The sequence below is a fragment of the Aulonocara stuartgranti genome (assembly GCF_965226115.1).
Source record: "Aulonocara stuartgranti genome assembly, chromosome: 3".
NCBI lineage: Eukaryota > Metazoa > Chordata > Actinopteri > Cichliformes > Cichlidae > Aulonocara > Aulonocara stuartgranti.
In genome coordinates, this window is record NC_138941.1 from 78,546,722 (window position 1) to 78,573,361 (window position 26,640).

The following is a 26,640-nucleotide window of genomic DNA, read 5'->3' on the forward strand; positions in this document are numbered from 1 at the left end:
GGCGCACTGGACCATAGGGCGCATACAAGTACCGTATGCGTATTTAAAAATAAAGTGGGAGCAAACCTGAGTTCGGTACCTTACTCACATTTTTATTACCAGTAATCGTCATCATCAACAACACACAAGCATACAAGTGTGCGTATTTAAAAATAAAGCAGGAGCAAAACAAAGTTTGGTACTCACATTTTTATCATCAATCAAACCCATCGAAGTCCTCATCCTCTGTGTCTGAATTGAACAGCTGCGCTAAATCTCCATCAAACATGCCAGGTTCACTTTCTTCACCGTCAGAGTCACTTTCCGTGCCGTGCGGCTCCTCGGAAATGATGCCGGCTTTTGCGAAAGCTCGAACAACAGTGCCAGCAGACATGTTAGCCCAAGCATCTACAATCCATTGGCAAATTGTGGCGTAACTCGCCCGGCGCTGCCTTCCACTCTTGGTGAAACTGTGGTCTCCATCGGTCATCCATCGCTGGATGTGTTTGTCGCCGATGTGTTTGCTGCAGTAGGAGCGGAAGATGGCCAGCTTTTCCTTATAATCCGCTGGAAGTTGCTGCGCTACCGTAGTCCTGGTCCGGATGGAAAATGGCACCGTTTCATAAAAAGTGAAAGTGAAACTGCTTTTAGCCAAATGGTGACCGTCGAAACGCTTCTCCCGCTCGCTCTTTGCTCGATGATCGCCTTATGTCCGCGGAAACTCAGCTGCGTATTCTTGACCTGTCGGAGCTTGTTTTCTAGCTTCCTCCATTTGCGAACCATCGATTCGTTAATCTTAAATTCTCTCGCCGCTGCTCGATTTCCATGTTTCTCCGCGTAGCTGATGGCCTTCAGTTTAAACTGTGCTTCGTAAGCGTGTCTCTTTGCCATTTTCAGGGTTGTTAAAACAACGATGTCCTGCATAATGCACATACCTGTTCTTTTATACAGGTATGTGCGATAAAGTCAACGCACACACTTCACCCTTTAGCGTTCTCATGGTGTTCTCTACTACGTCCTCCTTACAACACACAGGGCGCACTGCGCTATAGGGCGCGCCGTACTTTTTGAAGAAAATCTAAGACTTTTAAGTGCGCCTTATGGTTGTGAAAATACGGTAGTCTAAAATTACACCTCATACTAGTGATGGGTCGTTCGCGAACGAAATGGCTCTTAGAGCCGACTCTTTGACGTGAACGACGAGAGCCGGCTCCTTATCGCGAGCCGTCACGTGGGTTTTTTTTTTCTTTCTTTCTCTCAGCCTCTCTCTCTCTCTCTCGCACTTTTTTCCCGCTTCACTCTGCACGTGAGCCTTGTGCTTTACGCTGGGCAGAGGGGGGAGGGGCGGTAGTTACACTCAGTAGCACAGGAACAGAGCAGGAGGGAGAGAGAAAGAGAGGCAGGGACAACAACGTCACATTAGAAAGGTATAGTAATCATCCACAACTATTTTCGGTTGCAGATGATAAAAGATTCAGAAAGTTTATTCATGCAGGTCCATATGACAGAGAATATGCATCTTCTTTGTGTTTTCATATTATAATTTATATTTAATTGTGTTGTGTTTTGCAGTGTTTTGTGTTGTTTCACTTTAAATTTGTAAAAGGAAACAGCTGAAAATTTAAATAGTTAAAAGTTGAAATGTGAATAGTTGATTTTTGTATTATATGATTTATTTATTACATTTTATGTGGCGTGAAAAAATAAAAGTATATTTACAGTGGCCCCTACAGACAAAGCACATACAAACTTCAAATCACGTACGAACTCCGAAGCACGTAAAAACTCAGAAGCATATAAAAACTCAAAACACGTACAAAAGACAACAGAAGTGCTCCAGGATGCTGGGCGCAGTGTTGAGCTTTTGTTATCTTGTGGCTACACAAGCCAGCAAGTACCAACGACTGTATTTGGTGTGTGGTAGTAACAGGTAAATGAACTTTTTTTAAAATTATTTGAATATATACGAGTGCCTGTGTATAAATACACAAACAACACACACATGCTTTCAGTTGTGTAATTTAAGTGATCTAGTAGCTCTGCTTTGGAAGTTCAGTTCATGCTAGAAATGTGTTTTGGAGTTTGTACGTGTTTTGTCTCTAGGGGCCACCGCATATATTTATATATAAACATATATAAATAAAACCACTTTTTTTTACGTTAGTAATTCCTTTTGTGCATAATTTTATATTGTTGTTAATAATAAATTAATTAAAGCAACAAAACAACCTGAAGAGCCGGTTCGGAGCCGAAAGAGCCGGTTCTCTAAAAAGAGCCGGAAATCCCATCACTACTGCTGATCACACACTTTATAATGTGTGACTGAGAGTTCAGGATTTATCTTCACTGTTGGCAAGGAAATAGTGTTTGATGTTCAACCTGAGCCAACCACAAACTTTAAATTTGTGATATAAGGACTTTGGTGAAGGGAAATTTTACCTGAAGAAACACAAGAATGAAGCTTTGTTTGTAAAGGTGGACTGCCAGCCTCTACCACCCCATCTCTCATCGTATGACAGGACAGGCTTCAGCCCACTCTACAACGGTGAACTGGATAAATGTTTGAGAAAAGGGATGAATGGAAACGTCCTGAGCACCTGTATCAGGTGGTGGGACAGATCATATGGTAACATGATGATTTTAATCTTTGTAAATGAAAACTACAGGCTGCGGCTCATTAAAGCAAGCCCCGCCCTCACCAACCCCTCAGTGTGGCGACATTTAGTGAGACTGCACGTGTTAAAGGGGAAGTGATGAAGCTGCAGGCGTCTCTGTGCTTCTCAGACTGATGTTCAGTCGTCATCCAGACATAATGAAGACTCCGTGTGTCTCTCTGCTCCTCGGTGAGTCAAACTCAGAGCTGCTGCGCTCATTTATTTATTATCCATTTAATAGAGATTCACTGCACTGAACTAAGAAATAACAGGAAGCTCTTTCTGACTCACAAAGCTGGAGATGAAATTTGATCTAAACTGTCATTAAACTGGATCGAGCTGTTCTACTTTTGAATACTCTAGGAACAACAAGTAGGCCTGCAGAGCGAGAGCGAAGTGCTCTAATAGGGTGATATGGTACTACAAGGTCATTAAGATAAGATGGGGCCTGATTATTTAAATCATAAGATTCTTAAATTCAACAAGTCTCTCTGTGCCTGGGTCCTCGTCACAAAACATGACATCACTGTTTTGTACATTTTAACACATTTTAATCCCCACCTTTGTGAAAGAAAAGAAAAACACTTTTTTTTAATAAAAAGGCTGTAACAAAACCATCAAATCAGATAATGGTTATATAAATGAATACATAGAATACAAAAATACATTATATTAACCTTAATTACTGGGAGAGAATAATGAGTGATGCTCATAGTGAGTCAAAAGTAAACTGAGTGCATTTTTTGGACAGAGATTCACTTTTAATGTATATGTATAATATAAAGAAATGCACTCCAAAAACAGAAGAGCCCTTAAAATGTACAAAATATTTTAAAAAATTATAAAAAAAAAATGGAGGCAACTTTGCCTATGGTACAATGTATGCAATGTATGAAAAAAACTCTTTACTGCAGATATTAATTTTACTAATTTAATAAGACTAATTTTGTGTTGTAAGATTTATGAGTTTCATGCTGTTATAGTGGTGATTGGGAGAGCTTGACATTTTCTCAGGTGGTCCACACTGTAAAAAGTGTGAGAAACACTGATAAGTGTGTGTGTGCTTTTGGAAAACATCTAAAGCTGCTGTACAGAATCTTTGAAACAAGCTTAAAACATTTTTAGAAACAGAGCATCTGCTTCTCTTTACAGCTCCTCACTGCACGAGGGCTGTTTGGCTCTTTCTGATAGTGAGCACATGTGGTGCATGTACTGCGGCAGACATAAAGACAACTGGATGATCCATGTTGTTAAAGAGGATCATAAAATGTTTCAACCAAGGGCGTAGATTTGGTTTTGGCGTTGGTGGGGACGGATGATTCAACCACCGAACCCGCCCTGTTTCTTATTTTTTTCCTTTTTGTCTTTGCTTCTTAATAAAAAAGGAGAAATATACTTGCCTACATATCCTATTCTACATGCTTTTAAACCATTCAAAATGATAATTCATAGTTTTATATGTGAATTATATAATGTTAAATTACTATTAAACAAATGACTGACTGAAGTATTTTAGGCTTTAGTTTACTTCAACCATATTCCATATGAATCAGGTATCATACAAACATAAAAATAGCTTCAAATACAGTCATGACAATAACAGAATATGACTTTAAGTTAAGTTCAGTTACACCAACATCTCTGATACATCAGCACTAAGGGAACACTGAATGACCTGGTGGCTTTTCTACATAAAACTACTCATCTAAGATTAACACAGAGTAAAAGATCTCTCAGCAAAATTATGCAACATTTTAGGCACTATTGCCCCGATCAACTCAGTGAGCTGGGATTTCTTATTCTAAACATGAACTACTGTTACAGCAACAGACATGGACTACATGTCCCACACAACAACTCAATGTCCACTATGTGAAGGAGCCAAACACATGCCTGCTCCTCTCGTTAGCTGAAATAAACTGCTGGCATATTTGTTTTACATCTATACTGTCCAGTCTCTCCTGGTGGACACACAGCAGCATGTTATTCATGGTTACATACAATTTTACACTGATGTGGGCCAAAACCTAGCACCAGAGATGGGCAGTAACACGTAACGTGTTACTGTAATCCGATTACTTTTTTCAAGTAACGAGTAAAGTAAGGGATTACTATTGCAAAAACGGTAATTAGATTACCTTTACTTTCCCGTAGGAACGCTGAGTTACTGCGTTACTAAAACCGTGATTTTTTTGCGAGAACGTCTCACGACAGTGACGTAAGCGAGTGCGACGTTCGTGACAACAGCTGTGTGCAGATCAACAATGGATCATATATCGAGTGCAGAGAGAGTATGAGCGTGCAGCGTTTAAAGCGTGGAAGTACTGACCTTACTTTGAGTTTGATTCCATAAAAAGTGACAAAAACATTAGTGTCCGCTGTGCGTGGGAAGAAAACTTCTTTTTACAGCGAAAAAACCCCTAAACTTCCAACAAGCACCGAGTAGCTACGACGTAATGGGAAACTCACAGAGAAACTCGCGGATTCTTCCACTGACCGCGGCACACCTGCACCAGGGTAAACCTCCGCCTACCCCACTCCTGCTTTACAGGTGAAAATAGAGCAACAGGGCTGCTGAGTCTTTGACTTTATTTATTTTCTGCTGTGTTTTACTTGCATCTATTTGAAAGACTGAGTGTAAACACAAAAAATATTTTATTTTATGTGGTGGAATGTGCAGAAAATAGGTTTAAATGTTAAACTAATTTCTTCCAGTCAGAGAATGTTGCAGATAATTAAATTTTTGCTTGATGCATAAAGTTAAAAGATTAAAACTAATAAAACAAGTTTTAAAAAGAGACTTTTCCATTTGATTACATTTTGTATGATGGATTATGCAGGATCGATTAAGAGGGATTAATAAAGTTTTATCTAATCTAATGTTGGAGAGCATCTAAATTCTCCCTGCTGTCCTCCAGAGTGTTGGGAATGATTATGCAGTGTTTAGGTGTTCGTCAATTTTTTGGGTCTAATCTGAGTGTTAAAACATGTTCAATTCTGAGCTAACATTCACTTTTTCCTCCAAGACTCTGGTGTCTAATGCCACCTCTCTGCTCACACTCAGCTCCCTCCTAACTGTTCTAACTTTAATGTGATTTTGTAATGACTGCAGGCCCATCAGTGTGACTGTCACAGACGTCTGCTTATCTGTTTGGTCCTGTTCACAGAGAGGAAAAAGCTCCTCACCTGTGCAGGTACACATGGTGGTGGTGGAGCCTCTGACCTTAACCTTTAGTGACCTCTGACCTCCTGTTGCAGGTGTGTGTGTGCTGCTGCTGTCTGCACCGACTGTTTCTGCAGGTGAGGAGATGGAGTGAAACAATCAGTGAGACTCCAACAAGAACACAAATACACTTACTGTGTGTGTGTGTGTGTGTGTGTGTGTGTGTGTGTGTGTCCTCCAGTGTCTCTGTCTGTCAGTCCAAACCTTCAGCAGGTCTTCAGAGGATCTTCAGTGTCTCTGAGTTGTGTTGATGATGGACAGACAGCTGATGGATGGACAGTGAAGAGGACCAGAGGAGGACTCACTGAGGACTGTGGAGGCTTTGGGAGGCTTCTTGGTTCCTACTGTGTTGTGAATATTTCTGCTCCCAGTGAAACCTTCTGGTGTGAGGACTCCTCTGGACAGCAGAGTGACAACGTCTCCCTCAGTGTCCAATCAGACACTAAAGGTGAGATGTTCCAGCTGTGTCTCTGTCTCTGTGTGACTCTGCTCTCATTAACTCTGTTTGTCTCTGATGGTCAGATAAAGCTGTCATCCTGGAGATCCCTGCACTTCCTGTGAGGACAGGAAGTGATGTCATTCTGCGCTGCAGACAGAGGACTGGTGCCACAGTCGCAGCTTATTTCTTCATCAAAGGAAGTTCTGTTGGTCATAAACCAGAGCACATCATCACTAACATCACGCAGGCTGATGAAGGTCTCTACTGGTGTTCTACTGATCAGGGTGCAAAGTCTCCTCAGAGCTCTCTGAGGGTCAGAGGTCAGAACACTGACATCACTTTCTGTTTAAAAGCTGATAACATTGTGACCTGATAATAAACTGACTGAACCATCTTCATCATCTCTCCTCCAGATCCTCCCAAAATCATCCATCCTCCTCCCCCTCACTGTCCTCCTCCTCCTCACTGTCCTCCTCCAAGCACCTCCACAAACGTTCATCGTCCTGTAGAAACTGCTCTTACGTGTCCTCCCTCTCCTCCTCCCTCTCTCCTGGTCCCGGTTGTAGCAGGTCTGGTCTCTGGGCTTCTCCTGGTTCTGGTTCTGGTTTTGTTTCTGTTCCTCTGCAGTAAACTTAAAGGTATGAAAGCTCTCACTCACCTGATATGAACAGGTGTAATCTGATTACTGTACTGACCCTCTGAACCTACATAAAAATTAACTGACTGGGTCACCTCTATCCAGATCAGTGGGTTTTACTCATCCAAACATGCAATTATGGCGGGCAATTTCCTCTGTGACCTTTCAAAATAAAATGTGTATTTGGGCCGCCCCTGACACATAAAGCTATACTATGTCTCAGTTTATTCTTTTAGTGAGGAAGATGTCACTATGTAGTGTAAAAAGAATACATTGGTGACATTACGTTTCATCACCTTTCAGTTCTTTATCGTTGTATTTTTACTCAGTTGTATAAAGCGTTTGTATTCTATTTTTATCTTATTGTATATTTTATTCTATTTTATTCTACTGTATATAGTATTTTATTCTATTCTATTCTGTACAGCTGTGTACTGTATTTATTCTTATTGTATTCTAATTTTTGCTTCATAACTTTTGCACTGTCCACTTCCTGCTGTGACGAAACAAATTTCCCACGTGTGGGACTAATAAAGGTTATCTTATCTTATCTTAGGATTTATTGTAGAGCAAGGCAGAAGTGCTCCAGCTGATTCCTAGAATAAGTATATTTTATTAAAAACGTTTCTTCATAGAGTCCATCATATCCATCACAGAGTACTTCAGTCTGTAATAACATGTTAGTGTCAACAAGATAAATGATTGTCTTGGAAAAGCAAAAACTCTAACTAGCTAATCTTCTCAGTAAGTAACACTTAGCATAAATGTTTAATTATGTTGTAAAGTAATAAGTTACTTTTGAACATAATGTCTCCCAACATTGGCTAACACAACAAGGACCACAAAGATCAGTCCTAAACACAGATTTCACACATACTGAGGGTCACCACAATCATGTTCATGTGTTTCCCCCTCCTCTCTTCTCAGGAAGTAAAAACCCGTCTCCTCCTCCTGTGGATGTGACCTATGCTGATGTCACGATCAAGCAGAGAGCCAACAGGAGAGGTAGGCTGTCACCATGTGTGCTGTCATCAAAATAAGACAAGCATGTTATCTAGCCACATACTGTACTCTTTAAATCTGTGTTAAAAGGGCTGCTTGTACTACTGAAGGCTGAAAACTACTGCCTCTATGAATGTCTGTAAATCTGTGTGTTCCAGACAAACATGCTGCTGATCCACGAGCCGTCTACTCTGATGTGAGGACTCACACTTCAGGTACAAATGAACATAAAACAGGTGGTGATGATGATGGCGATTATTTTCTCTTACATGTTTGTTCTGTTGTTCTATTATGATTGTTATTATCATTCTTACTATTCTAATATTCTGTTATTGTTACTCTTAGTTTTCCCCTTTGGCATGTCTGTTTCCACAGTTAGCTTTGTGTCATCAGTATGTTCATAAGGGACATGTACAAACTGTGAGCCTTAAACACAGGAACATGCAGGCAATCCAAGTTACCTTCTCAGGTAACTTTATTCAGTAATTTCGTACTTAGCTGTACAAGGTTGTGTTCTGTTAGAAATATTAGAAAAAGAAATAGATTTTAAGACACCAAGCTCAAATCAGACGTTTCTGTAGATGTTACGGTTGGCTGTGTGGCAGGCATGGGTAGGACCCAAACACAGGACTCGGAGGCAGCAGAAATAAAGTACCAGCTTTATTACTGATTTACTAAAGTCAAAGTCAGTTACAAAGAAACATTAAAAGAAACAAACAAAAGACAAACTAGAAACTAAGACTGTAACACCCACAAACTCACGACTAGTAGTGATGACCCATTTGAAGCTGAAGCGCATGTGTAGAAAAAAAATTCAACACACTGTTTCAGAAACACTGTGCCGAGGTTTGGTTTGAACAGAGTCACGTGACCAATCACATCCAAATCTTTAGTCAGCACGTCACTGCTTCAGTAACTGATTCAGTCTAAGGAGCTTGGAAAGAAAAGCATCTGAACTTTATGTTTCTTGAAGACGTTTCATCCAAAAAGCTTCTTCTGTTCTAAGAGTAACTTACTTTAGGTCCTTTGGGAGTGCCCCCAAGAGGGTCATGGACCCCCTGTTGATCCCTGTTGATAATATAGTATATTATATATAAACGTACCTGTGGTTAATTACATAATCATGTGGAGGCAGGGACCTGACAGCACAAGTATACTCACAACATGTTATAAGATTGTTGTATAATATTTAGGGCTGGGTGTCATCACTGATTTCTAGAATCAGTTTGATTGTGATTCACAAGGTCCTGAATGGATTCGATCTATTTGATTTGAATCGGGGAAATTTTGCCTCAGTCAGAAATATTATAATTCTGATCACTAATCAGTACATATCCATATTTTTGTATCTATAAATACTAAGCTGACACTGTGAGACTTCATCAGAGGTGTGAGCATCACAGCAGATGTGTCAAAGTAACTGAGGATAAAACAGAAAAACATGAAGCAGATTTTCCTGGCCTGACTTTTTATAGCAGAAAACCTTAAAAATATTCTGCAGTAGAACGAAAACTGAAGAAAACCATGAATCAACATATAAACATTACCTGATGCTGCTGAAGTGAAGGAGAGCAAAGTTACAGAGGTTTGATTACAGACACAGCTAACCGTTTTGCAACTTCGCATAATTTTAAAAAGGTTAAATTTCTTCAATATTAAACAGGAGAAATAAGACTTTCTTGTCAGGAGTCAGTTAAATTTAAAAAAAAAAAAAAAAAAACGGCACACGGCCGCTGCGGCAGTTGTGTGGTGTTGTGAAGAAAAGACCCAAATGCTGGCAAAAGCTGTGCTGCAAGTGAGCTTTATTGACTGAGTGGCAAAGTGGCAAACAGGAAATGAGGACTGCATAAACTAAACTGTAAAAGTAAAATAGGAAATTCACAAACACAAACTCAGGGACATAAACAGAGCACTGGGGGAGAACACAAGAAGGTATACAAAACAGTAAACACAAAACCCCTAAGAATAAGAAAACAAGAATTAACCCAAAACATAACACACAAAACACTGGATCTAATGACCCAGGACCATGACAAGCGCTGTACATAACGGTAGACTGGTGTGTAATAGGCAAGCAAATAATACAGATAACACAGCTTTTTAGATGAGAAACTGTTCTTGAAGTACACTGAGAGAGAGAGCTGTGCATGAAGTGTGATTTTATTGTGGTAGAAGCAAAACAGCAAAAGTAAGAAGGAATTCATGGCAATGTTTATGTGAAGTATAGTTTGGATATTCTTTGGCTGCCCGTTCAGTCAATTTTGGTTGGAGAGAGATGAAACCTGCAGTTTCACAATCTAGCGCAGAAAGGATGAAAAACAGAGCACAGACCCGCTGAAGCATCAGGATCTGTGAGCTGTCGGCTTTCAGCCCAGACAGCGTGTCCGTGTATGTGCCATTGGGTGAGAAAGCTGACATCTCACTGATTCTGAATCCGTGTATCTGCTCTCATTTATTGTTTTAGCTTTTTGGTTGTTGTCGACATTTTGTGAGGTTAAACCTGAGATTCTGGCGTTTTTGGTAAAATAAATTTATATTTGTGTAACACTTTTACCACCGGCTGATAAGACCCCCCTTATGCCCTCGGGTGCAGTCTTGACTCTACTTAAACATTCTGTGATAAAAGATACATCTCAAAAATAAATATCAGTCTAGGGTTCATATTGTAATGACCTGGCTGGGGTTGTTAGCCAGGTGCATTCTGGGTATTGTGTTGTCTGTGTTTTCTATCGTTCTGCTAGTTCCTATGTGTTTGATTCGCATGTTGTGTTAGTGTTATGTTAATGTAAGCCACAGTGAAGTTGATGTGTGTTCTGTGGAGTGGGTTGAATTGGCATGGTTGGCTGACACTGCGACTCTATGTGGTGGTAGCGTGATAGGGGTTCGGTGTCAGCAGCGTTACGTTGTAGTAGAAAAAGATTGTAAATAAATGACTGGTGTGAACCACTACTGCCTCCTGCTGGATCATTTGGGGATTATCAGTCTGCTGCTGAGACGCTCGGGGTCGTGCGGTGTATGAGGCACGAGCGCTCTCCATCCGTTGTGAAGTTTAGCGATAGCTGCTAGCGCCCCGCTAGCCGTTTTAGCTAGTGAGCAGTTTAGCCAGTTTAGCTCCACTAACCCACGGTCGCTACAATATGATTCTCGTGTCTACACAGACAAGCGGAGGCTAAGGAAATACACTTAACCGATTAAGGCCAATACATCTGAATACTCAAATGATAAGACACCATGCAATAAACCCAGCACAGGATCTCAGGGTTAGAAAATGTATTAAACAATTGCAGGAAATTCACATACAACCCTTTTTACCTTCATGAAAACACACATATACAAAACATACAATAAACCCCCGGGGGATAGATTTTAGTATTTTTTCCCTTAACCTGTCCAATGTTATTCTTTCCCCAGAGTGCGCTCTTAGTCTTTAACGGTGTGTTCACACCGAACGCGATGGGCGCGAGAAAAAAGCCCCAAACGCCCCTAACTTGACGCCTGCACATTCGCACCTCTACGCGTGTCCAAGAAAAATCCATCGCGCCCCAAAATATCATATTTTAACGCGCGTGAACCGGAAATGTGGGAGGGATGTGGGAGGAAGTTGTGCCAGACTGGTATCTTTGCAAGATGGCAGCTGTCGAGCTAGCGCTTGAAGAGAGAGTCTCCCTTCTCTATTTACTGTGGAGAGCAGAGTAGCGGCGTTAAGGACGTCCTCGCCGTACCTGGGTCCATCAGGTCCTCCAGAGGTGTGAGCAGTTTGGTGAGTTTCACCACTTGCTCCAGGAGCTGCGCCTGGATGACAGTCGATTCCAGCGCTATCACCGTCGGCCAGTTTGAGGACCTGCTGTCCCGCGTCGGTCCCAGCATCGCCCGCCTAGACACCAACTACAGACGCTCAATCCCACCTGCAGAGCGCCTGTCCGTCTGCCTGAGGTTAGTAAAACTATTTAATACGGTAGTCCTTTATTGATATCTGTGCTAATATGCTAATCCATCCAGTTATACACTGCTAACATGGATGTGCTATGCTAACAGTGAATGCTGTCGGTGTTTACTGAAAGCAAACTGTGGTATAGAGACGACTATTTATAATATTTCTAGTGATACTCAGAAGCTCTCATCAAGTCCTGATTTAATTTGATTTATGCTGTTATCAGTGTTTGAATGATAGCATGGCTGTGGTGTCACATCAATGTATGCGCTCGGTGTTTGCTGATATCAAACTGTAGCATTAGGACCACTGAGTTAACCTTTGTAGTGATACTCACTCCTTTTTATTTAGACCTGGTTTAATTCTGGGATAGTTGAATATTTGTATATAATCCCTGCAGCTGTCAGACTCTATAGCAGGGGTCACAGCCTTTATTAAAACAGAGTTAGATAAAACTGTGAACAGTTTGGTTCATCTCTAGTTACATGGTTCTATCTTGATAAGCTGTCTTATCACAGATTAATTTTTCAAAAATATTAATGATTTAAGCAAGGAAAGGGCTACATGTCAACACACAACTCTTTATTTCTATTAATGTCTTACTTCATTCCTACCTGATTGACATGTTTAGGAATTGTGAGTGATTGGCTCACTGTAGTTGTGAAAGTTGCTACCAATCAAATTATGATATGTTAAAGTTAAAATAAAACACAACTGTTTTAGATATTATCTAATATACATTTTGTAATTATCCTTATAATTACAAAAGGTTTTATGTAAGATTTAAGTTTTGTGATTTAAATCTGACATCACAAAAGTATTTTGGAATTTGAATAATGTATTTTGTAACTGCAGTACACATAATACTGATTTTGAACAATTTTGTCCAGGTTCCTTGTCACCGCGGACTCCTTCAGCACCAAGCGTTCAGTTTCAGAGTCGGTGTGTCCACGGTGAGCCAGATCACCCCCCAGGCAGCGACGGCCATCTGGGACTGTCTAGTGGACGACTTCATGGCTGTGCCTTCACCTGGAGACTGGCGGTCCATCACAGAGGGATTCCAGGAGCGCTGGAACTTCCCTCTGTGCTGTGCAGCTCTGGATGGGAAGCACGTCCAGACAAAGGCACCCCATATATCATATAGGAGACACACACATTGATATACACTAAATATTCATTTCATTTCTTTTTTGTGGTGCCCAAATTGATGCACCTGCTTGATTTTGTTTAAACAATTATTGCACACTTTCTGTAAATCCAGTAAACTTCTTTTCACTTCTCAAATATCACTGTGTGTGTCTCCTGTATGATATTTAACTGACATTTTTTATTGTAACAACCAACGATTTATACAGGAAAATGATGTCTATTAACAAGGTTGCCCAAACGTTTGCATCCCACTGTATCAGCGCTTTGCCCAGTCGCTCGAGGAAGAGCCGTCGACTGTTGAGCTTGCCCGGCATCCAGTCAGGGTGAATTTCCCTCCACAGCATGAACGCGTTGTAGGCCGCCACGTCGACCATGTTGTGGAAAAGGGCCACGGGCCACCTGCGGGTCTTTCTCCTGCAGCTGTACGTGCTCACGACCTTGTCCAGGTTGTCGACGCCTCCCTTGGTGCGGTTGTAATGCAGCACCAAGGGCGGTTTTGCGCCGCTTCTGTCGCTGCTTCTGTTGCCGCCGCTGCTTCTGTTGCCGCCGCCGCCGCTGCTGCTGCTGCTGCTGCGGCAGCGGCTAGGCCGGGGCTCGGGGCCGGAGCGATGGTGGTAACGAGGAGCTGTGGTGAGGAGCAGCACGTTCTTGTTCTTCTTGGCCACGTAGGAGAGGATGATCGTGTCGGGCCCTCGTCCTCCTCCTCCTCCTCCTCCTCGTCCCGCGGAGCCGCCGAGTACCACGGATTCGACGGAGCCCACGGCCCTGCCCTTGACGCAGCGCAGCTCTCTGGGGATCTCGGGTCTGTTCGATCGCAGAGTGCCCAGCACGGTGTGGCCTCTCTCGCGATAGAGCCTGTCGGCGAGCTCGCGCGAGGTGAAAAAGTTGTCGCACGTGACGTTGCGTCCCGGAGTCAGTCCCTCGGTGAGGTCCACGACCACTCGAGTGGCCAGGTGCTTTTCGGGAGGGCCGCGCTTGTCGGGCTTGCCGGTGTAGACTTGCATCTTCCACGCGTAGCTGGAACGCGCGTCGCACGCCACCCATATCTTGATCCCGTACCTGGCCGGCTTGCTGGGCATGTACTGTCTGAACGGACACCGTCCTGATGGAGAGAGAGAGAGAGAAAGAGAGAGAGAGAGAGAGAGATGGAGAGAGAGAGAGAGAGAGAGAGAGATGGAAATGGAGAGAGAGAGAGAGATGGAGAGAGAGATGGAGATGGAGAGAGAGAGATGGAGATGGAGATTGAGAGAGAGAGAGAGAGAGATGGAGATGGAGATTGAGAGAGAGAGAGAGAGAGATGGAGATGGAGAGAGAGAGAGAGAGAGAGAGAGATGGAGAGAGAGAGAGAGAGAGAGATGGAGAGAGAGAGAGAGATGGAGATGGAGATTGAGAGAGAGAGAGAGAGAGATGGAGATGGAGAGAGAGAGAGAGAGAGAGAGAGAGATGGAGAGAGAGAGAGAGAGAGAGATGGAGATGGAGATTGAGAGAGAGAGAGAGAGAGATGGAGATGGAGAGAGAGAGAGAGAGAGAGAGAGATGGAGAGAGAGAGAGAGAGAGAGAGAGAGATGGAGATGGAGAGAGAGAGAGAGAGATGGAGATGGAGAGAGAGAGAGAGAGAGAGAGAGAGATGGAGAGAGAGAGAGAGAGAGAGAGAGATGGAAATGGAGAGAGAGAGAGAGATGGAGAGAGAGATGGAGATGGAGAGAGAGAGATGGAGATGGAGATTGAGAGAGAGAGAGAGAGAGATGGAGATGGAGATTGAGAGAGAGAGAGAGAGAGATGGAGATGGAGATGGAGAGAGAGAGAGAGAGAGAGAGAGATGGAGAGAGAGAGAGAGAGAGAGATGGAGATGGAGATTGAGAGAGAGAGAGAGAGAGATGGAGATGGAGAGAGAGAGAGAGAGAGAGAGAGAGATGGAGAGAGAGAGAGAGAGAGAGATGGAGATGGAGATTGAGAGAGAGAGAGAGAGAGATGGAGATGGAGAGAGAGAGAGAGAGAGAGAGAGAGAGAGAGAGATGGAGAGAGAGAGAGAGAGAGAGAGAGATGGAGAGAGAGAGAGAGAGATGGAGATGGAGAGAGAGAGAGAGAGAGAGAGAGAGAGATGGAGATGGAGAGAGAGAGAGAGAGAGAGAGATGGAGATGGATGGATGGATGGATGGAGAGAGATAGAGAGAGAGAGAGATGTGGGAAAGTGTGGGGGAGATTGGGGCAGAAACGCAAGGAGAAGAGACGTGAGTTTGACAGAGAACGCGCTTGCTTGCTTGCAAGCGTGGAAGACATAAAGAGTCATGCGAAAGCACAAACGCGGAACCCAATACGAGTATACAACAAAGCGAGCTAGCCTGTTTTCGCCATTCCCGCTCCTATTCCTCCTCTCTTCCCCCAGTCACACACACACACACACACACACACACACACACACACACACACACACCACGTAGTACGTACCTCTGAACGGCACCAGTCTCTCGTCGACGGTGACCTCCGGTCCCGGGCGGTACATGGCGGGCAACCTCGCGCACCACTCGTCCCACACGGCTCTGATGGGGGCCAGTTTGTCGTAGCTATCGCCCTCGCCGCCGCCGTCGCCTCGCCTGGCCCGTCTGGTCTCTCTGTCGTCGAAGCGCAGCGCGCTGGAGTAGGCTCGAAAGGTCTTGAGCGGCATCGCGGCTCTGAACATGGACCTGCCGCTCTCGGCGTGCCACAGGCTCTCGCAGGCCTCTCCCCGGGACCTGTACACGCCGGCGAGCACAAGCAGCCCCACGTAGGCTCGGAACTCGACGCGGCCCATGGGCTTCCATCCGTCGATGGCGGGCCTGCGCCTGTCCGCTTCCAGGTTGGTCATGGCGATCACCGAGTCCTCTATCTCCGGCGGGAAGTAGGCCATGAACGCGGAGGCCTCGTCTCGCGCCGCCGCCACGGCCTCTTCGGTGGGGCCTCGTCCTGGCGGGTCGAGGTCGTCGTTGTCTTCTTCTTCTAATTCTTCTTCTTCTTCTTCATAGTCTTTGTCTTCTTCTTCATCGTCATCGTTATAATCATCAGCGAGGACATCTTCTTCTTTTTCTTCTTCTTCTTCATCATCATCATCATCGGCGAGGACGTCTTCGTCTTCTTCTTCTTCTTCTTCTTCTTCTAATTCTTCTTCTTCATAGTCTTTGTCTTCTTCATTGTCATCGTTATAATCATCGGCGAGGACATCTTCTTCTTTTTCTTCTTCTTCTTCATCATCATCATCATCGGCGAGGACGTCTTCTTCTTCTTCTTCTTCTTCTTCATAGTCTTTGTCTTCTTCGTCATCGTCGTAGTCGTAATCGTCGGCTACATCCGCGTCGCGAGTTTCACCGACAGTGCCGCGGCCGCGATCGCGCCCAGGATCATGAACGCCACCTGCAGCGCGGCCGGCGTCGTCCTCTCGCCAAATCTCCCGAGTCCCCCGCCCCGGGTCGGCGCCTGCTTCTTCCTCTCCCTCTCGGCGGTTCGACTCGCCTTGCGAGCCGCCGTCCTGGCAGAGTTGCGACGCCATTTCGTAACCGCGATCCTCTTCCCCGAAATACCTATCCACCCCATCGTTTTCGTCCTCCTGATCCTCCGAGTAGCGCTCCTCCTCGTCGTCTGCGAGCGTTCGGGCCGTCGAGTCGTTGTTGTCGTCCCCCTCGGCCTCTTGCTCCTCTTCCTCCTCGCTCTCGTCCTCCTCCAAGTTCTCCTGTAGCTGCTGCTGCTGCTTCCGCCGCTGCTGCTGCTGCTGCCGCCGCTGCTCTTGGTCTTCCTCGACCCCTAGCCCTCGATAGCGAAACGTGGCCGGTCGCAACAATGGAGCGACCGGAGCCGACCACGCAGCGTACGCCAAATGCGCTGGCGATGGCGACGGTGACGGTGATGGTGAGCGGGAGGAGGAGGAGGAGAACGATGACACCGCCGGCGATTGCGATCCGCCTGTACCGACCTTAGTGCTCTTTGGCTCCCACGGTCTAGTGCGTGACATTGTCTTCTTCGTCTTCTTCTTTCTCGTTGGCACCTTGTTGCCGTTGTTGTTGTTGTTGTTGTTGTTGTTGTTGTACAGCACGCGCCCGGACACCGCCTCTGTAACCTGTAACCCAGACGCGCTTAGTACCCGCCATCCGAGCTCTTATCATCTCTCCGCGCGACGCGCTGTGCTTTCGCCGGGGTGTTTCTCGGCCACCTTTTACAAAACTTTATCGTCCGTGCTTGCACGTGTGCTCTCTGTCAAACTCATGTCTCTCGCTCTCTCTCTCTCTCTCTCTCTCTCTCATCCCGTCCCATCACCTCGGGGGGATCTCGCGACCCCGACCTCCGACCTCCCTCCCGACCTCCCTCCCGACCTCCCTCCCTCCCTCGGCGGGGGATCCGCATCCCCCGGCCCCGCCCTCCCTTCCCATCCCGTCCCATCCCCTCGGGGGGATCTCGTGACCCCGACCTCCTCCCTCCATCCCTCCCTCCCTCCGTGGGGGACCCGCATCCCCCGACCCCGCCGCTCTCCCCCTGGCGGGTGCATCAGGGTTAAGTGTTGCTGAAGTTCCTGAGTTGTTAGTTTTGCATCCTCTGTGTATACATATATATATAGAGAGAGAGATATATAATATATATCTCTATCGCTATCTCTTCATCTCTGTATCTATCTCTCTGAAGACAAAGACAGTCTAATTAAAGGTCAATCTATATAACTGCTCCTGAGAGTTTTTCATGTTTCGAGTAGAATAAAGGACCATGGTCCAACTGATGTTTAACCAGTAATCTTCTTTTCACCAGCAAACACCTTGGAAAAACTATGTTTAAATAAGAAATGAAAACACAGATATTATATCAGCAAAATAAAATTACAACTCAAATAAAAACGTGCAAACAAATTAAATGCACAAACATACCGTGTGCACCTTTCTACTGAACATTCATTAACAATTGCAGTCCATATTGTCCATATGTTCACCGCACATAAGCCAGCCTGCTCTTTCTTGCTGGAGTTCTCAGTCAATGCCGACATGTGCGCTTAATTAAACACTCGCACCACTAAGCGCCATACTCAAGTCTACCAGTAGGTGGCAACAACACAACATCGGAACCAGATTAAACACCTAATTTTGAACATTGCAATCACATAATAATTACATTTCAATGTGACAGCTACAACCTGCTTCAAGAATATGGAAACAAACTTTATGAACAACTGATTAAATTTGTCCCAATCAAAAAATTCAACTATTTAAAAAAAAGAAAACTGCAAATCTTAAAATAATAATAATAAAAAACATTACCTTCAGGACTGAAAATCCTCACAGAGCAGCTTGCCTGTAGATATCGGCTGTGACCAGACTCTGTCTCGAGTCACTCAATCTATCTCTCTGTCTTCAGGTCCTGAGGACGTCGCTTATGGTCAGGTGGTCATCAAAAGCAAGAAAAAAGCTGGCAAGAGGAAAGGTAACCATAGTAACCACCATAACGACAAAGCATGGTACTTACCATAAGTCAATTCAATTTTATTTATATATTGATATTGATTTATTTATATATTGGGATTGAATGGCTCGTAGCAATGGGAAAGACACCTAGAGCAGCCCCCACAGGACACCGCTCAATTTCAGTTCAATTCAATTTTATTTATATAAATCATAACAACAGTCGCCTCAAGGTGCTTTATATTGTAAGGTCAACCCAACAATAATAGATACAGAGAAAACCCAACAATCATATGACCCCCTGTGAGCAAGCACTTTGGCGACAGTGGGAAGGAAAAACTCCCTTTTAACAGGAAGAAACTTCCAGCAGAATCAGGCTCAGGGAGGGGCGGGGCCATTTGTGGTGAGAGAAGAAAAACAGGATAAAGACATGCTGTGGAAGAGAGCCTGAAAAAGCCTGAAAACTGAAGGCTCTCCCTCCCATTCTACTTTTAAATACTCTAGGAACAACAAGTAGGCCTGCAGAGTGAGAGCGAAGTGCTCTAATAGGGTGATATGGTACTACAAGGTCATTAAGATAAGATGGGGCCTGATTATTTAAGACCTTGTATGTGAGGAGCAGGATTTTGAATTCTGGATTTAACAGGAAGCCAATGAAGGGAAGCCAAAACAGGAGAAATATGCTCTCTCTTTCTAGTCCTTGTCAGTACTCTTGCTGCAGCGTTTTGGATTAGCTGAAGGCTTTTCAGCGAGATTTTAGGACTTCCTGATAATAATGAATTACAGTAGTCCAGCCTGGAAGTAATAAATGCATTACTTCCAGGCTGTGTGTGTTTAGAACACCAGCTGATTTTCTTTGGCATACATAAAAATCTGCACTGACTCAGAGGTGTGTGTAACAGAAGTAGACTATACATGAATGGCCTGTAGGGGGAGTGAGGAGCACCACTGAGGAATTGTGGAATATAACCCACATAGCAAAATTGGTATGGTCCAGCTATGGTCCACACAATGTGCTTACACATGGCCCACATACCGCAAAGAATGATGGCCCTTTGGTGGCCCTCTGGTTTGTCAAAGGTGACCCACACATGGGCCAGCACAAGGCCAGTTGCAGACACACTGCTGGCCCTGTTCTGGCCCAGAACAGTTTCAGCTCTGGCCCCTGATGTCAGCCTAATGTGTACCTTAATTAAGCCATGTAATAACAACATGTGCATAATAGTGCAAAAGTAACATGACAAAACTCTGTTCGGACAGTGAACCTTATATAGCATTTTTCAACTCTCCCAGATTACTATAAGTGCTCTATACAACAACACACACACACACACACAGGAGAACAGGGATCGAACCACTAACCTTCCGATCAATAGGTGACCTGCTCTACCGCCTGAGCTAAAGCCACCCAATGGCAAAGATGAGCAAACCCTCACTAGGTTTTTGATAAAGTATACACTCACAAACCTGCATTTGAAACATTGGCTACCATAGCAGTATAGTATTGCAACATGGCATTTGGGTCTTCTAACTAAAATAGGAAAATAGGAACATAAATAGTGCATCATTGCCAGACCTGGCCCGCATGTGGTTGACATACACTCTGCCATGACACCAGTCAGTGAGAAGTGCCAGCTTGATGCCGGATCCCGGCCAGGCCTGTTTTCTATGAGCCTGGGCGACATAAACCAAACCACAATCGAACCAGATATGGCATGCCATCACCTAGACAGTGCCATGTATGCCAGGCCTGGCCCATATATGGATGACATACGTCTTATCATGCCAGAAGTCAGCCAGCAGTGCCGGCTTGATACCAGATCTGGGCCAGACCTGCTTGCTATGTGGGAAACATGTGAAACACACATACAGTGGGGCAAAAAAGTATTTAGTCAGCCACCGATTGTGCAAGTTCCCCCACCTAAAATGATGACAGAGGTCAGTAATTTGCACCAGAGGTACACTTCAACTGTGAGAGACAGAATGTGAAAAAAAATCCATGAATCCACATGGTAGGATTTGTAAAGAATTTATTCGTAAATCAGGGTGGAAAATAAGTATTTGGTCAATAACAAAAATACAACTCAATACTTTGTAACATAACCTTTGTTGGCAATAACAGAGGTCAAACGTTTACTATAGGTCTTTACCAGGTTTGCACACACAGTAGCTGGTATTTTGGCCCATTCCTCCATGCAGATCTTCTCGAGAGCAGTGATGTTTTGGGGCTGTCGCCGAGCAACACGAACTTCCAACTCCCGCCACAGATTTTCTATGGGGTCGAGGTCTGGAGACTGGCTAGGCCACTCCAGGACTTTCAAATGCTTCTTACGGAGCCACTCCTTTGTTGCCCGGGCGGTGTGTTTTGGATCATTGTCATGTTGGAAGACCCAGCCTCGTTTCATCTTCAAAGTTCTCACTGATGGAAGGAGGTTTTGGCTCAAAATCTCACGATACATGGCCCCATTCATTCTGTCCTTAACACGGATCAGTCGTCCTGTCCCCTTGGCAGAAAAACAGCCCCATAGCATGATGTTTCCACCCCCATGCTTCACAGTAGGTATGGTGTTCTTGGGATGCAACTCAGTATTCTTCGTCCTCCAAACACGACGAGTTGAGTTTATACCAAAAAGTTCTACTTTGGTTTCATCTGACCACATGACATTCTCCCAATCCTCTGCTGTATCATCCATGTGCTCTCTGCCAAACTTCAGACGGGCCTGGACATGCACTGGCTTCAGCAGCGGAACACGTCTGGCACTGCGGGATTTGATTCCCTGCCGTTGTAGTGTGTTACTGATGGTGACCTTTGTTACTTTGGTCCCAGCTCTCTGCAGGTCATTCACCAGGTCCCCCCGTGTGGTTCTGGGATCTTTGCTCACCGTTCTCATGATCATTTTGACCCCACGGGATGAGATCTTGCGTGGAGCCCCAGATCGAGGGAGATTATCAGTGGTGTTGTATGTCTTCCATTTTCTGATGATTGCTCCCACAGTTGATTTTTTCACACCAAGCTGCTTGCCTATTGTAGATTCACTCTTCCCAGTCTGGTGCAGGTCTACAATACTTTTCCTGGTGTCCTTCGAAAGCTCTTTGGTCTTGGCCATGGCGGAGTTTGGAGTCTGACTGTTTGAGGCTGTGGACAGGTGTCTTTTATACAGATGATGAGTTCAAACAGGTGCCATTCATACAGGTAACGAGTGGGGGACAGAAAAGCTTCTTACAGAAGACGTTACAGGTCTGTGAGAGCCAGAGATTTTCCTTGTTTGAGGTGACCAAATACTTATTTTCCACCCTGATTTACGAATAAATTCTTTACAAATCCTACCATGTGGATTCATGGATTTTTTTTTTTCACATTCTGTCTCTCACAGTTGAAGTGTACCTCTGGTGCAAATTACTGACCTCTGTCATCATTTTAGGTGGGGGAACTTGCACAATCGGTGGCTGACTAAATACTTTTTTGCCCCACTGTACAGGTGTGTGATACTCTAACCCTGTGTGTGTGTGTGTGTGTGTGTGTGTGTGTGTGTGTGTGTGTGTGTGTGTGTGTGTGTGTGTGTGTGTGTGTGTGTTACAGAGCAGTCAGCTGATCCATGTGCTGTGTACTCATCAGTCAGAGCAGGTAACATTTACACGCAGGTTTTATTTAAATAAAGGTCAGAGGTGAACAGCTGAGAGCTGACATCAGTGGTGTTTGTCTCTGAACAGGAAGCTGAGGACACACTCAGTCTGATGGACGACCTTCATCCTTCACTCTGCTCCTTTTTCAGAGCCTACTGAGACATCATCAGTTATTCCTGAATCTAAATTAGTCAGTGTTGATCATGGATCATTAGTTTTGCTGTTTTCATTCTTCTACAAACATGTGAATGACTTTAAAGGATCCATATACATGTAATAAAGAAAGGACCTGTGTTTAATAAAAGTTTGATTCCAACATCCCAGACTGGTGTTTGTATTTGTTACATCTAACAGCCAGTGTCAGTCAGTCCCTGTGAGGTCCTGATGTGTCTCAGACAGAGCTGAGTCCTGTAGTCCTGAGTAATTTGATAATCGAGCACGCTGTTTGGTACTTTGCTGTCCTAAACACATCAGAGTTAGTAAATGGACAGTTAGTGACTTCCTGACCCACTCACAATCGGTAGCTGATGCTTTTCCCAGTGTAACTTTATTATGTTTAATGGAGGTATGCATGGCTTTACCTTCATACTGTGAATAATTTCAGACTGACAGCTCCATATCTCTCTCTCTCTCATATATATATATATATATATATATATATATATATATATACACACACACACACATATATATATAAAAACATCCAGCACGCCCCTGCGGGCGGTTTATCCTTCAAGCTCGGGTCCTCTACCAGAGGCCTGGGAGCTTGAGGGTCCTGCGCAGTATCTTAGCTGTTCCCAGGACTGCGCTCTTCTGGACAGAGATCTCCGATGTTATTCCCGGGATCTACTGGAGCCACTCGCCTAGCTTGGGAGTTACCGCACCTAGTGCTCCGATTACCACGGGGACCACCGTTACCTTCACCCTCCACATCCTCTCGAGCTCTTCTCTGAGCCCTTGGTATTTCTCCAGCTTCTTGTGTTCCTTCTTCCTGATATTGCTGTCATTCGGAACCGCTACATCGATCACTACGCCCGTCTTCTTCTGTTTGTCTACCACCACTATGTCCGGTTGGTTAGCCACCACCATCTTGTCCGTCTGTATCTGGAAGTCCCACAGGATCTTAGCTCGGTCATTCTCCACCACCCTTGGGGGCATCTCCCATTTTGACCTCGGGACTTCCAGGTTATACTCGGCACAGATGTTCCTGTACACTATGCCGGCCACTTGGTTATGGCGTTCCATGTATGCCTTGCCTGCTAGCATCTTGCACCCTGCTGTTATGTGCTGGATTGTCTCTGGGGCATCTTTACACAGCCTGCACCTGGGGTCTTGCCTGGTGTGATAGACCCCAGCTGTGTTCCTGTTTTGCCATGATTAGTGCCTCCGTGCTGTCTTTCAGTCCAGCTTTGTCCAGCCACTGGTAGGATTTCTGGGTATCAGCCACCTCCGCTATCTGCCGGTGGTACATACCGTGCAGGGGCCTGTCCTTCCATGATGGTTCCTCGCCTTACTCCACTTTCTTGGGTTTCTGCTGCCTGAGGTATTCACTGAGCACTCGGTCAGTTGGGGCCATCTTCGTGATGTATTCGTGGATGTTTCTTGTCTCATCCTGGACTGCATGAAGAGGATGATGTGGACAAAATACAAAATACTCATTTGCCTAATAATTCTGCACTCCCTGTAGTGTTGATGCATGTGTGTTCTAAGGTGCATTTAAAACCCAGGAGGGCATGGAGCTACCTGCCAGAGAGCAGCAGGTAAGCGCATAGTCCCTCCTGCTAGCCCTCAATGTCTACGTGTATTTAAAATTGAGAGGTGGGCAACGACGCCAGGGGTGAGGTGTACACCCTGATGGTAACCTGGATTCCGTGTAGCGTGCCCACCCCCAAGATCCTATATGTATGTGTAAGGAGAGTGTGAGTAATGTGAATGTCTAAGTTGTGGGATAAAATTGAGGCAGAGGCAGCCAGAAGGGGACAGAAGGGGACAGAGGGGGGGGGTAGCCTCCTCTGCACCCTGGTGACACACCTTTACCCCAAGGCTCTGCATGTGTGGGTGATTGTGGTGGAGCAGGAAGAGGGAGGCAGCTGGAGATGGGGAGGGAAGGAAGGGAGGGGCAAGTGACCCCTCCCTGGGGCCAGCTCCCCCGCTGACCCCAGTAGGCACCCCCACACTCTGCAACCCACCAGGGAAAGGGGGCCCAGGCCCATCCGGACCGGGGCCCAGTTCAGAAGCACCACCCAGCCCCACAGAGCCCGGGACAGTCCACCCAACCCCACCACAGAGAAAACTGCACCCACCCCATCATCCACTCATCTTCCAGACTACACAAGACAATAAACACCCAGGCTGAGATCTTCCTCCACCTCTCCTGTATCTCCCCCTTCTGCAGAGTGAGTTCCTGAAGATGTAACAGCCTCCCCCACCAGTTGGAGAGCCCCTTTCGAGGGTGGTAATCTGGTCAGCCAGCTCGCACAGTGCGTTGTTTGCATTGGCCTGAGGAGGGATGTAAACACCGACCAGCATGAAGGAAGAAAACTCCCGCCGTGAATAAAATGGTTTGCAGTTGATGAAAAAAGTGTCACAGCTGAGGAGCAGTCGTGTGGTGTATTGAGAAAAGGATCCAAAATGCAGGCACTGGCTAGGGTGCGAGTGAGTGTTTATTTACAGAAGTGACAAAAACCGGACGAGCAGAGCGGGGAGTTAACAAACCTAAACTGGGGAAAACTAAAGACCTAACCAGAAACCAAACACTCACGGGAGGAGGAGAAAAATGCACAGAGAAGGATGGCAGAGAGACGCAGAATGAACACCGGGTTACACAGAGTAGTGAAGACTGACACGGAGTAACACAGGCAGGCATGAAACAAAAACACTAACACATAGCAAACCTAAACAAAAGACAAAACAGAATAAACAAGAACATAGAATAATATAAAGAAACACAAAACACCGAATCCTCAGACTCAGGACCATGACAAAAAGTTTCCAGGTTTGGGCTGCAGTACTTCTGTAACACTGTGACATCAGTACACCAACCTTCGTTAATGTAGAAGCAGACTCCACCACCCTTTGTTTTCCCTGAAAGCTCCGTTTCGCGGTCCCCCCAGTGAAGTTGGAAGCCCTGCAGATTAAACACAGCGTCTGACTGAGACAGGTTTCAGTGAAGCAGAGGGCAGCAGAGCGTGCAAAGACCTTGTTAGTCCACTTTAAAAGCAGTAATTCCTCAACTTTGTTTGGAAGAGACCAGAGATTGGCTAGGTGAATAGAGGGGAGTGTTGTGTGGAATCCTCGCAGACGTAGTTTCACCAGCGCACCAGCGTGAGTCCCCCGTCTGCGTCTCCTCTGGGAGCCACAGAGAGCCGACTAAAGTCTCTGAAAAACTTTCTGAGTTTATGAAAAATGGATATGAACTATTTTGAGATGACTGCCTGACGTTTAGCAATTGATCTCTGGAGAAAGTGATGTAGTCTGAGTGACCAAAAGCGCAGAAAATAAGTAAAAACAAGAAAAGTGCGAGAGAGCACAGTGCTGAGAAGTTAAGTATGAGGTCCGGTCAATAGCATTGTCTTGTTCTAACTGCTTCAGACAGACTATCACCCTCTTACTGTAACCACTTCCTAGGTCTTGTTTCAGGGGCTCATAAGTATTTTTTGTCAGTGAGGAGTGAACATATTTTCTCATGACAGTCTTTCTGGTTTTGTATGCTATGTCTTCTAATGATGCTGCCTAAGGGAAGCATGTATAATGTAAACAGAATTGGTCCTAGCACTGAACCCTGTGGAACTCCATAATTAACCTCAGTGTGTGAAGAGGACTCTCCATTTACATGCACAAACTGGAGTCTATTAGATAGATATGATACAAACCACTGCAGTGCAGTACCTGTAATACCTACAGCATGTTCTAATCGCTCTAATAGGATATTATGGTCGACAGTATCGAACGCTGCACTGAGGTCTAGCAGGACAAGCACAGAGATGAGTCCACTGTCAGAGGCCATAAGAAGATCATTTGTAACCTTCACTAAAGCTGTTTCTGTGCTGTGATGAGCTCTGAAACCTGACTGAAACTCTTCAAATAAGCCACTTCTCTTTCAAGGATTTTTAATGAAAGAAAGGTTGGAGGAAGGTTAGCCTATAATTAGCTAAGACTGCTGGTTCTAAATTTGTGACACACCATTTTCTCTCCAGCTTACGAGTTATCTCCTTTAGGATATGTGTTTGAGAATTACACCACGGAGTCAAGTACTTCTAATTTGAGGCTCTATTTTTCACAGGAGCTACAGTATCCAGAATCATGCATAGTGAGAAGGTAAAATTATTAACAAGATAATTGACCTCCAAAAGTGGATTCTGTTCATCTGTTGATTCTGTTCATCTGGACATAGCGTAGTGTAGCTATATCCACATGAACAGAATCAACTTCTGGAGATTTACTTAACTGGATGATTGAGCATGCATCAAGAACAAGATAACTGAACTCTGTTGGCGTAGCGATCAGGTAGCTGCTATGCTCTATGTTGGTACAGGGCGTTGAAGATGATAACAATTGGTGGATTATATTCTTAAACTTAGTTTAAGTAATT

General features: G+C 44.9%; 1 protein-coding gene across 2 annotated transcripts; it reads left to right on the plus strand.

The window, feature by feature from the left end:
* The first annotated feature begins 2,645 nt into the window (after positions 1-2,645).
* Positions 2,646-22,372, plus strand: LOC309703592 (uncharacterized protein). Of its 2 annotated transcripts, none has more exons than XM_082528509.1 (10): positions 2,646-2,822; positions 5,892-5,933; positions 6,038-6,304; positions 6,379-6,615; positions 6,709-6,933; positions 7,860-7,937; positions 8,093-8,149; positions 18,382-18,481; positions 22,006-22,050; positions 22,137-22,372. In XM_082528509.1, coding segments are annotated over exons 1-9 (1,062 nt in total). In that variant the 5' UTR covers positions 2,646-2,767; the 3' UTR covers positions 22,007-22,050; positions 22,137-22,372. The 2 variants fall into 2 exon arrangements, with proteins under 2 accessions (XP_082384635.1, XP_082384634.1); XM_082528508.1 differs by having other exon boundaries at positions 18,382-18,447.
* Positions 22,373-26,640: the final 4,268 nt, after the last annotated feature.